Raw genomic sequence first — 12125 nt, forward strand, 5'->3', positions numbered from 1 at the left:
ACAACCTACCGTCTGAAAAACAACACATTCTGGAGAGAAATTGTCTCAAGACTAAAATATGAGACTGCGATCCCACACGAAGCCTCTGGGCGCCGCTGTCGGCCAGTGCAGGGCTAGCGCTGACACCCGAGATTCTTCAACCTCCAGGCTGGGATTTCCAGAGCAGCTACAGATAGAGAGAAGGAAACCCGCTCACACCCCCAGGCTCCTGGCTGGGCACTGTGTGCCCAGCACAAACGGATTCCCAGCTCCGCCTGTCCTGGGCCGAAAGTTCTTCTCGTGATGCCGTGAACTGCAGTTTCTTTGGCTTTTCAGAAAGATTGGGACCCAGCGAGAACTAAAGCGCGCAATGGGAGGGAGCTGCACGCAGACACGCCCGGCTGACCGGAGGCAGGTACTGTTTCTCTTCCTGCTGCCTTTGTTCTACCCCGCGCTCTGCGAGCAGATCCGCTACTCGATTCCCGAGGAGCTGGCCAAGGGCTCCGTGGTAGGGAATCTCGCCAGGGATCTAGGGCTCAGTGTCCTGGATGTGTCGGCTCGAAAGCTGCGAGTTAGCGCGGAGAAGCTGCTCTTCAACGTAGACGCGGAGAGCGGGGACTTACTTGTAAAGGACCGAATAGACCGTGAGCAGATATGCAAAGAGAGAAGAAGATGTGAATTGCAGTTGGAAGCCGTGGTGGAAAATCCTTTAAATATTTTTCATATCATTGTGATTGTTGAAGATATTAATGACCATGCTCCTCAATTTGATAAAAAGGAAATATATTTAGATATTTTTGAATCTGTATCCGTAGGTGCACGAATATCCCTGGACCCTGCCACTGACCCTGATATAAACATGAACTCAGTTAAAGATTATCAGATAAATCCTAACCCTATTTCTCATTAATGGTTAGAGTTAATTCTGACGGTGGCAGATACCCAGAATTATCCTTGGAGAAACCCCTCGACCGAGAAGAGCAGCGATCCCATAGCTTGATATTGACTGCCTTGGATGGAGGGGACCCTCCACGAAGTGCCACCGCTCAAATAGAAATCTCTGTCAAGGACACCAATGATAACCCCCCGGTGTTCAGCCAAGAAGAATATAGACTTAGCGTTAGTGAAAATCTACCCCCTGGGTCCTCCGTGTTGCTGGTGACAGCCACTGACCAGGATGAGGGGGCCAATGCTGAAATAAACTACTACTTCAGGAGCACTGCTCAGAGTACAAGACACAAGTTCTCATTGGATGAGAAAACAGGCATGATTAAGAATAACCAGTCTTTGGATTTTGAGGATATAGAAAGATACACCATGGAAGTGGAAGCAAAGGATGGAGGTGGTCTCTCTTCCCAATGTAAAGTAATCATAGATATCCTCGATGAAAACGACAACATCCCGGAAATAATCATTACTTCTCTCTCTGATCAGATTTTGGAGGGTTCTCTACCAGGAATGGTTGTTGCCCTTTTCAAAACACGGGACCAGGATTCCAGAGAAAATGGAGAAGTCACCTGTCATGTAGGAAGAGATGTTCCTTTCAAGATTTATTCTTCTTCTAATAATTACTACAAGCTGGTGACAGATGGGGATCTAGACCGAGAGCAGACTGTGGAATACAACGTCACCATCACAGCTACTGACCGGGGTAAGCCTCCTCTCTCCTCCAGCACTACCATTACCCTACGCATCACGGACATCAACGACAATGCTCCGCTTTTCCACCAGGCCTCCTACGTGGTCCACGTGCCAGAAAATAACCCACCTGGAGCTTCCATCGCGCAAGTCAGCGCCTCCGACCCTGACCTAGGGCCCAACGGCCAGGTCTCCTACTCCATCGTGGCCAGCGACCTGGAGCCGCGCGCGCTGTCGTCCTACGTGTCCGTGAACCCGCAGAGCGGCGTGGTGTTCGCGCAGCGCGCCTTCGACCACGAGCAGCTGCGCGCCTTCGAGCTGACGCTGCAGGCCCGCGACCACGGCTCGCCCGCGCTCAGCTCCAACGTGAGCCTGCGCGTGCTGGTGGGCGACCGCAACGACAACGCGCCCAGGGTGCTGTACCCGGCGCTGGGACCCGACGGCTCGGCGCTCTTCGACACGGTGCCGCGCGCCGCGCAGCCCGGCTACCTGGTCACCAAGGTGGTGGCGGTGGACGCAGACTCTGGACACAACGCCTGGCTGTCCTACCACGTGCTGCAGGCCAGCGAGCCCGGACTGTTCAGCGTGGGGCTGCGCACGGGCGAGGTGCGCACGGCGCGGGCCTTGGGCGACAGGGACGCGGCCCGCCAGCGCCTGCTGGTCGCTGTGCGCGATGGGGGACAGCCGCCCCTCTCGGCCACCGCCACGCTGCTCCTGGTTTTCGCCGACAGCCTGCAGGAGGCGCTGCCGGACCTCAGTGACCGGCCCGCGCCCTCTGACCCCCAGGCTGAGCTGCAGTTTTACCTGGTGGTGGCCTTGGCCTTGATCTCGGTGCTCTTCCTCCTGGCAGTGATTCTGGCGGTCGCCCTGCACCTGCGACGCTCCTCCAGCCCTGCTACTTGGGGCTGCTTTAAGCCTGGTCTCTGTGTCAAGTCTGGACCCGTGGTTCTCCCCAACTACAGTGAGGGGACTTTGCCTTATTCCTACAATCTGTGCGTTGCCCATACTGGAAAGACAGAGTTCAATTTTCTAAGATGTAGTGAGCCTTTGCATCCCACTCAAGACATAGTGTGTGGTGATTCTCCTGGGGCCCTAATTCCACTTCATAGTGGGAATGACTTGGCTACACATCCTGAGACCCTAACACCGGTAAGTTCCTTTCTTTTTTTTTGTCTTCTGTAATATTCTATTTTTTTCATATTTTGGGCATACTATTTCACTTTTACATCTAGAATCATATTTAGAAAATCCATAACTAATCACTGTCTTGTCTTATTAGTTTTTACTGACTGCATTTTCAAGACTCATTTCATTCATAAGTTGCCCTGTAATTCAGAAAGGATGTCACTAAATTGGAGATATCTTTTCAAGCTTAAGTTAACAAAACAGGCTGTGGTCTTGGCTTCTTAACAAATAAATAAATAGTTTGAAGTTTAATAACATTCAGGTACTCCTTAAATATCAAAGCAGATGCTCATATCAAAGAAACTTGTGTTGCAGATAATCCTGTACGTGTATTCTGGTATCTTCATTTATTTTAACATTTTTTAAAACTGTTGGGACTTCCCTGGCAGTCCAGTGGTTAAGACTCCGTGCTTCCAATACAGGAAGTGGGATTTCGACCCTTGGTCAGGGAACTAAGATCCCACATGGTGCAGCCAAAAATAACATAAAATTAGATTATGAAAAAATATAAATTAAACTGTAAGCATTTGAGGGGACATAGTGAGCAGATCCATGAATCCCTGAAATTGCATGCAAAGTTACAGATGTATGCAGTTTTCCTGGCAGAGGAGTCAAAACTTTCATTCTACTGCCAAGTGTTGCTGTGGGCCCCAAACCTTAATACTAACTACCCTAAAGGAATTTCTCTCTTCAACTTTTGGTCCTTCTAGTTTTTCTTTTATATATACTTTTCTTGGTACTCAAATTATTCTCTTTCCAAATCTTTTTTCCTCTATGTTGAAGATAAGGAATTTCTCAGAAAGCAAATGAAATGTCATTGTGCTCTGTGCTCAATCTCTGACTCTTGATTATCTTTGAAGACAAAAGATAAAATCTTTAAAGAGTTAAATGGGGGGGGGCCAAAGAGATTATTTATATTGCCATCAACACCCTGAGGAAAACAGGTCATTTGATATGCTTATTTATTTAAAAACCCACATTACTATTTCTAACTCTGTTTTTAAAAATTGTTTTATAGCACTTGTATGTATTCTCTTCCCATTGCAATAGAGACGTGTTCCTTTTAGTTTGTGATTACTAGCTCAACTCATTTGGTTCAACTTCATAACCTATAATAAAAATACATTTTTCCAAAAAAATTCATTGAGCCACAATAAAACTATTTTAGAAAAATTTGAAAGCCTTTTACAGAATCTTAATGCTAAACATAATAGTTAAATGCTAAATGCTAATATAGTTAAATGTTAGTTAAATGCTAGTTAGTTATAGCTAAAATAGTTAAATGCTAAATATAATTAGTTAACCAATCTAAAATTTAAAAATTTTAAGTGAATTAAAAGGGATTATCTCATAATAATCTCTATATGAATGTCTACTAAACACTGTTGGACCATTTAAATCAGAATTTCAAATAAAATTGTAAGGCTTTTCTGAATATAGCTAGAAGCTCATAGGAAAGAAAACAAGCATTACTTACCTTTGAAAGTGGATATATTTCTATTGGGAAAATAAGTGTTGCAAATATAAATTTAATTGACCACTATTTAATACTCTGTAGTACTTTCATTCCACTTTATTCCACCTAGTAATGGCAATCCACCTCCAGTATTCTTACCTAAATCCCATGGACAGAGGAACCTGGCGGGATACAGCCCATGGGGTCACAAAAGAGTCGGACACGACTTAGGGACTAAACAACAACAAGAAAACTACAGATACCAGTTGAGAAACCAAAGAAGAAATGTAAAATAAAATATGCAACAAAAAATAGAGTCCCCTTTGTTTTCTATTGCATACATAAGTGGGTGCAGTAACTTCTGAGGACTCTGAGCGCCGCTGTTCACCTACTACGACAGAACCGCAGCCAGCGCTCAGTCCGGATTCTCAGGGCTCCAGCTACACAAAGCTCCACGGTTACTGCAAACCAGCTCCAGGGCTGCAGCGAAACTCACTTCAGAATTTAAGGTGCGCAGGCCGCAGAGACTTCTGCAGCCCGAGTAAGAAAAAGGAATCAACCAAAACACAGCGTGCCCAGTGAGGACATAGCAAAAATCCCGTCACCAGACAACAATGGCCGCTCAAAGGAATCGCTCCTACCTCATCGCGCTGGTCCAGCTCTGCCTTCTCGTCTGTATGTCGTGGGAGACCGAAGCTCGGCAGATCCGCTACTCGGTTCCCGAGGAGTTAGAGAGAGGTTCTTTTGTGGGCAACATCTCCAAAGACTTAGGACTGGAGCCCCGGGAGCTAGCGGAGCGAGGAGTCCGAATCGTCTCCAGAGGTAGGACGCAGCTCTTTGCTCTGAACCCGCGAAGCGGCAGCTTGGTCACCGCGGGCAGGATAGACCGGGAGGAGCTCTGCGCTCAGAGCGCGCGGTGTCTGGTGAGTTTTAACATTCTTGTGGAAGATAGGGTGAAACTTTTCGGAGTAGAAATAGAAGTAACTGATATCAATGATAATGCACCAAAATTTCAAGCAGAAAATCTAGATGTAAAAATTAATGAAAACGTCGCTCCAGGAATGCGTTTTCCTCTCCCGGAAGCTGTTGATCCAGATGTGGGCGTGAACTCCCTACAGAGCTACCTGCTCAGCTCCAATAAGCACTTCTCTCTAGCAGTTCAAAGCCGTGTCAACGGCGTTAAGTCCCCGGAGCTGGTGCTGGAGCACGCCCTGGATCGCGAGGAAGAGGCAATGCACCGTCTGGTTCTCACTGCCGTCGATGGGGGAGACCCTCTCCGATCTGGCACTGTCCTCATCAGTGTGACTGTTTTCGATGCAAATGACAATGCACCAGTCTTCAGTTTGCCTGAATACCGAGTGAGTGTTCCGGAGAACTTGCCTGTGGGCTCACGGCTATTGACAGTCACCGCCACCGACAGGGATGAAGGTGCCAACGGAGAAGTGACATATTCATTCCGAAAATTACCTGACACACAATTGTTGAAATTCCAACTAAACAAAAATACTGGGGAAATAAAGCTATCAGAAAATCTAGATTACGAAGAGACAGGTTTCTATGAAATAGAAATACAAGCTGAAGATGGAGGGGCATATCTTGCAACTGCTAAAGTATTGATTACAATAGAAGATGTAAATGACAACAGTCCAGAGGTAACCATCACATCTCTGTTTAGTCCCCTGATGGAAGATTCACCTCTAGGGACTGTTGTAGCTCTTTTAAATGTGCATGATCTGGACTCTGGGCAGAATGGACAGGTCACCTGTTCCATACTGGGGAATCTGCCATTTAAGTTAGAAAAATCAATTGATAGTTATTATAGATTGGTGACACACACAGTTCTTGACAGGGAACAGGTATCCTCTTACAATATCACATTAAGAGCCACAGATGGAGGAATTCCACCCCTATCAACAGAAACTCACTTCACCCTGCAAGTGGCAGATATCAACGACAACCCACCTACATTCTCTCACATCTCCTACTTTACCTATATCCCAGAGAACAACCCCAGAGGTGCCTCCATCTTCTCGGTGACTGCACTGGACCCAGACAGCAAAGAAAATGCCCAGGTTATTTACTCCCTGGCTGAAGACACTATCCAGGGGGCACCACTATCCTCCTATATCTCCATCAATTCTGACACAGGAGTCCTATATGCACTGCGATCCTTCGACTATGAGCAGTTCCGTAATCTGCAGATGCAAGTGACAGCCACTGACAGTGGGGACCCACCACTCAGCAGCAACGTGTCACTGAGCATGTTCGTGCTGGACCAGAATGACAATGCGCCAGATATCCTGTATCCTGCCCTCCCTACCGATGGCTCCACAGGCGTGGAACTGGCACCCCGCTCTGCAGAGCCAGGATACCTGGTGACCAAGGTGGTGGCAGTGGACAGAGACTCGGGACAGAACGCCTGGCTGTCCTACCGCCTGCTCAAGGCCAGCGAGCCAGGACTCTTCTCTGTGGGGCTGCACACGGGCGAGGTGCGCACAGCGCGGGCGCTGCTGGACAGAGACGCGCTCAAGCAGAGCCTGGTAGTGGTGGTCCAGGACCATGGGCAGCCCCCTCTCTCGGCCACCGTCACGCTCACGGTGGCTGTGGCCGACAGCATCCCAGATGTCCTTGCTGATCTGGGCAGCTTGGAGGTCCCGCCGGCCTCTGATGCTTCAGACCTCACCCTGTATCTGGTGGTGGCGGTGGCCGCGGTCTCCTGCGTCTTCCTCGCCTTTGTCATTGTACTGGTGGCGCTCAAGCTGAGAGGCTGGCACACGACGCGTCTGCTCCAGGCTTCCGGAGGCGGATTGGGCGTACCAGCCTCGCACTTTGTGGGCGTGGACGGGGTACGGACTTTCCTGCAGACCTATTCCCACGAGGTCTCTCTCACCGCGGACTCGCGGAGGAGTCATGTGATCTTTCCGCAACCCAACTACGCGGACACACTTATCAGCCAGGAGAGCTGTGAGAAAAAAGATCCTCTGTCTTTGTTAGATGATTCGAAGTTTCCTGTAGAAGATACCCCTTTGGTGCCAGTGAGTTCTGTTTTTGCTCCTTTTCTCACCTTTAAGAATTATGATTAGTTTTACTGTTAGGTTTGCAGCATGATGGTGGGATCCTAATCCTAATTTTTTCACTTTTCCCTCCATTTCAATGACATTGGCTTCTGGCTAAAACATTGAGGAATAGAATTAAGGATTAATTAAGAATTAAGAATAACCATTAATTATTTGATGATAATTAAGGCTGATATGTTTTTACTTTCTGGTAAATATTCACTTAATCCCAGTGAAGGCTTATTATCATAGGCTGTTATGATTAGCTTTGCAGAGTCTTGTGTTTTATAGTTTTGTTGCATATAGTACTTGCAATTCCTAAGAGAAGACTTTCATACAGAAGTGTCTTGTCAATTTGTGTGCTCTCCTGGTGGCTACAGGCTGAAATCCTTAGACAACCCTGCCTCTTGTTGTGAAGTCAGGCCTGGTAAGAATAGGTAAATGTCAGAAACAAATGCATTAGCCTTACTGGAAATCCTGCCCATTTTCAGTAATATTCCATTAACAATTCATAACAATATGTGCTTAAATTTTTGAAGTATAATCATACCTGGTAACACTGCAGCATCCATTTTGCCTGTGATTCTAATTTCATACTGTCATGTGGAAGATATACCATTTTAATTTTACTTTCCTTGTTCTATAGGGACTCCAGAGAACCGATAAAAGGTATTATGTTAAGCAGACTTGAGGTTCTGCTTTCTCTGCACTTTTTTGTTAAATTCTCCAATCTCTAAGGCTGAAATACATACATATATATATATATATATACACATACATATATATATATATATATAAAATTTGGGGAGATAGACTGGTACATGTTCCCAAGTACAGGAGCAAAGATGCATGCCAAAGTAATTTCAGTGACTATAGAGAGAATGGAAGATCCACCCGAAACTGAAAACTCTGAAATTTACAGTCAAAATAAACTTAAAGTTAAAAAAAAGTCATTTCTGCATGAGAGGTGAATCAAGCAGAGAAGTACACAGAATTCTAAACAGATGGTCAGTGGAACTACTGATGAGTCCATTTAAAGTGATGATAGTGATGTATTTGGTTTGATCTCTAACTATTCTATTAATTTATATTAATGTTCTTCTAAACTAATATGGTAGCATAAAGTCAAATCATGCCCTAATGTGTTTCAAAGTGTTTATGAGACATGATTTTTTTCCCCATGTCATTCAACTTTTGTTCAAGGATATGTCTGTGGAAAAGAGCAAAGTTACTATCTTTGGAGCTATAGTCAATAACTTTTATTTTTTAACTTCCAAATAAGTGAATCTTTTACATTTCTGACCATGAGAGTCAAAATTATTCTGCATATATTTCAAATAATTCTATTATTTTGAAAAAACACAGGTTTTAAAAAAGCTACTCTTTTGGCATGGTAGCTATTGTTCGCAAATATGTTGAAATATACTAATTATTTTAAAGCAATATAGGACACCTTAGATGACTGTAATGAATACTAAAGTGGTTGTATTCTAGTTCTTAAATATGGGGGGATGGATTAAGCCTAGATTTAAGACCAAAAATAATTTTTATGCTTATCTTTAGTACTTTCCTTTGTGGATACTTACTCTTTAAAGGATCTACTGTGATTGCCTCTTGATAGAACTGGATAGCAGTAGGCGATGGAATAGGAGATCTATTTTGCATTCGACATTCTTCTGTGCCTTTTAGATTTTTTTAAAGAACTGTTTCACCCTATTCAATATCTATGTAAAATTTTAACATATAAAATATTGGTTTAGCCAAAAAGTTCATTCGGGTTTTTCCGTAAGATGTTACAAACTTTTGGTCAACACAATATATAATAGTTTTGACCATGTGGAAAAAAAAGTTTCATGAAGAAAACAGAATCACCGGAGGAATAAGGTTCAAATATTTTAGCTGCGGTCATCTTGTCTTTAAAGAAAGACTTCCTGAAATAAAGCAGAAAACGTAAGCTGCGGTTCCACACGAAGCCTCTGGGCGCCGCTGTCGGCCAGTGCAGGGCAAGCTCTGAAGCCCGGGATTCCTCAGCCTCTAGGCAGGGATTTCCTGCGCAGCCACCAACACAGAGAGGAGGAAACCCGCTTATACACTGGGGCTCCTGGCCGCGCAGATTCTCCCTAGCGTACAAGGATTCCCAGCCCCTAGACTGGGGGTCCGCCTGTCCTGGGCCAAATGCTTTACCAGTGTGCCATGTGCACTTTCTCCAACTAGAAAGACTGGGACCCAGCAAGAACTAGAGCGCGCAATGGGAGGGAGCTGCACGCAGACACGCCCGGCTGACCGGAGGCAGGTACTGTTTCTCTTCCTGCTGCCTTTGTTCTACCCCGCGCTCTGCGAGCAGATCCGCTACTCGATTCCCGAGGAGCTGGCCAAGGGCTCCGTGGTAGGGAATCTCGCCAGGGATCTAGGGCTCAGTGTCCTGGATGTGTCGGCTCGAAAGCTGCGAGTTAGCGCGGAGAAGCTGCTCTTCAACGTAGACGCGGAGAGCGGGGACTTACTTGTAAAGGACCGAATAGACCGTGAGCAGATATGCAAAGAGAGAAGAAGATGTGAATTGCAGTTGGAAGCCGTGGTGGAAAATCCTTTAAATATTTTTCATATCATTGTGATTGTTGAAGATATTAATGACCATGCTCCTCAATTCCATAAGGATGAAATATTCTTAGAAATTAGTGAATCTGTCAGCCCGGGGACTGGAACAATTCTTGAGCCTGCAAATGATCCCGATATTAGTATGAATTCACTGAGCAAATACCAACTAAGTCCTAATGAGTATTTCTCCTTAGTGGTGAAAGACAATCCTGACGGGGGCAGATATCCAGAACTGGTATTGAAGAAGGCCCTGGACCGAGAAACGCAGAGCGTTCACCATTTGGTGCTGACAGCCTTAGACAGCGGGGATCCGCCGCAAAGCGGCACAGCTCAGATCCAAATCCTGGTGGTGGATGCCAACGATAACCCCCCTGTGTTCAGCCAAGATGTGTACAAGGTCAGCCTTCGGGAAGATGTGCCCCCAGGCACCATCGTGCTGAGGGTGAGCGCTACCGATCAAGACGAAGGCATCAATGCAGAGATCACCTACTCATTCCTTGGTGTGGCTGATACAGTCCGGCACGTGTTCTCTCTGGATTCTGCTACAGGAAACATCATAACTCATCAACCCTTGGATTATGAAAATGTAGGAAGATACGCCATGGTTGTGGAAGCAAAGGACAGAGGATCCCTCTCTACACGGTGTAAAGTAATTATAGAGGTTTTGGACGAAAATGACAACAGCCCAGAAATAATCATCACTTCTCTTTCAGATCAGATTTTAGAGGATTCCCCGCCAGGATTGGTTGTGGCTCTCTTCAAAACACGGGACCAGGATTCCAAGGAAAATGGAGAAGTCACGTGTAATTTAAGTAGAGACATTCCGTTTAAAATTCATTCTTCTTCTAATAATTACTACAAGTTAGTAACAGATGGGGCCCTGGACAGAGAACGGACTCCGCAATACAACGTCACTATCACAGCCATTGACCGGGGCAAGCCACCCCTCTCCTCCAGCACTACCATTACCCTACGCATCTCTGATGTCAACGACAACGCTCCGGTTTTCCACCAGGCCTCCTATGTGGTCCACGTGGCAGAGAACAACCCACCCGGCGCTTCCATCACCCAAGTCAGCGCTCGTGACCCAGACCTGGGACCCAACGGCCAGGTCTCATACTCTATCGTGGCCAGCGACCTGGAGCCGCGCGCGCTGTCGTCCTACGTGTCCGTGAACCCGCAGAGCGGCGTGGTGTTCGCGCAGCGCGCCTTCGACCACGAGCAGCTGCGCGCCTTCGAGCTGACGCTGCAGGCCCGCGACCACGGCTCGCCCGCGCTCAGCTCCAACGTGAGCCTGCGCGTGCTGGTGGGCGACCGCAATGACAACGCGCCCAGGGTGCTGTACCCGGCGCTGGGACCCGACGGCTCGGCGCTCTTCGACACGGTGCCGCGCGCCGCGCAGCCCGGCTACCTGGTCACCAAGGTGGTGGCGGTGGACGCAGACTCTGGACACAACGCCTGGCTGTCCTACCACGTGCTGCAGGCCAGCGAGCCCGGACTGTTCAGCGTGGGGCTGCGCACGGGCGAGGTGCGCACGGCGCGGGCCTTGGGCGACAGGGACGCGGCCCGCCAGCGCCTGCTGGTCGCTGTGCGCGATGGGGGACAGCCGCCCCTCTCGGCCACCGCCACGCTGCTCCTGGTTTTCGCCGACAGCCTGCAGGAGGCGCTGCCGGACCTCAGTGACCGCCCGGCACCCCCTGACCCCCAGGCTGAGCTGCAGTTTTACCTGGTGGTGGCCTTGGCCTTGATCTCGGTGCTCTTCCTCCTTACGGTGATTCTGGCCATCGCCATGCGCCTTCGAAGCTCTTCCAGCCCCAGCGCCAGGGGCTTCTTTGGGTCTATTCTTTGTTCTAAGTCTGGTCCTGAGATTCCTCATAACTACAGTGAGGGAACGTTGCCCTATGCCTATAATTTATGTGTGCCTGGGAATCACACTAATCCAGAACTTAATTTTCTCACATCTGTTGAACACTGTCCTGCCACACAAGACATTCTCAACAAAGATAGCTCTTCAGTGCTATTGGATAGCATTTTAACTCCTAGTGTTGAAGCAGATAAGAACACTTTTAAACAGGTAAGTACTTACTACTTTTTATATTCCAGTATGCCAATATATTCTAATAGAGCACTGTTTTTTGAGATTTTAGATTCCATCTCTTGATAAAGTTCCTAAAATAAATGTAGTTCAAACCCATGGGTATTACTGTTAAGACTAA

General features: G+C 47.1%; 2 protein-coding genes across 16 annotated transcripts in view; both read left to right on the top strand.

Moving 5' to 3' along the window:
• Window positions 1–12125, top strand: part of LOC133062488 (protocadherin gamma-C5) — a 178017-nt gene that overhangs the window by 70972 nt on the left and 94920 nt on the right. Inside the window, exon 1 of one of the 15 annotated variants that reach the window (XM_061151542.1) lies at window positions 4709–7293. The exons of 13 other annotated variants lie outside the window; for them this stretch is intronic. In XM_061151542.1, the coding sequence (XP_061007525.1) occupies window positions 4873–7293 (2421 nt within the window). In that variant the 5' untranslated portion in view covers window positions 4709–4872. Of the gene's footprint in view, window positions 1–4708; window positions 7294–9389; window positions 11984–12125 lie in introns of those variants that run through there. One more of the 15 variants, XM_061151541.1, reaches the window with a different exon arrangement.
• Window positions 154–4644, top strand: LOC133062491 (protocadherin gamma-B6-like). The gene is given in 3 exon segments (XM_061151560.1): window positions 154–872; window positions 875–2766; window positions 4389–4644. Coding segments are annotated over 3 exon segments (2418 nt in total). The 5' UTR covers window positions 154–349; the 3' UTR covers window positions 4392–4644.

The sequence above is a fragment of the Dama dama genome, chromosome 9 (genome assembly GCF_033118175.1).
Source record: "Dama dama isolate Ldn47 chromosome 9, ASM3311817v1, whole genome shotgun sequence".
NCBI lineage: Eukaryota > Metazoa > Chordata > Mammalia > Artiodactyla > Cervidae > Dama > Dama dama.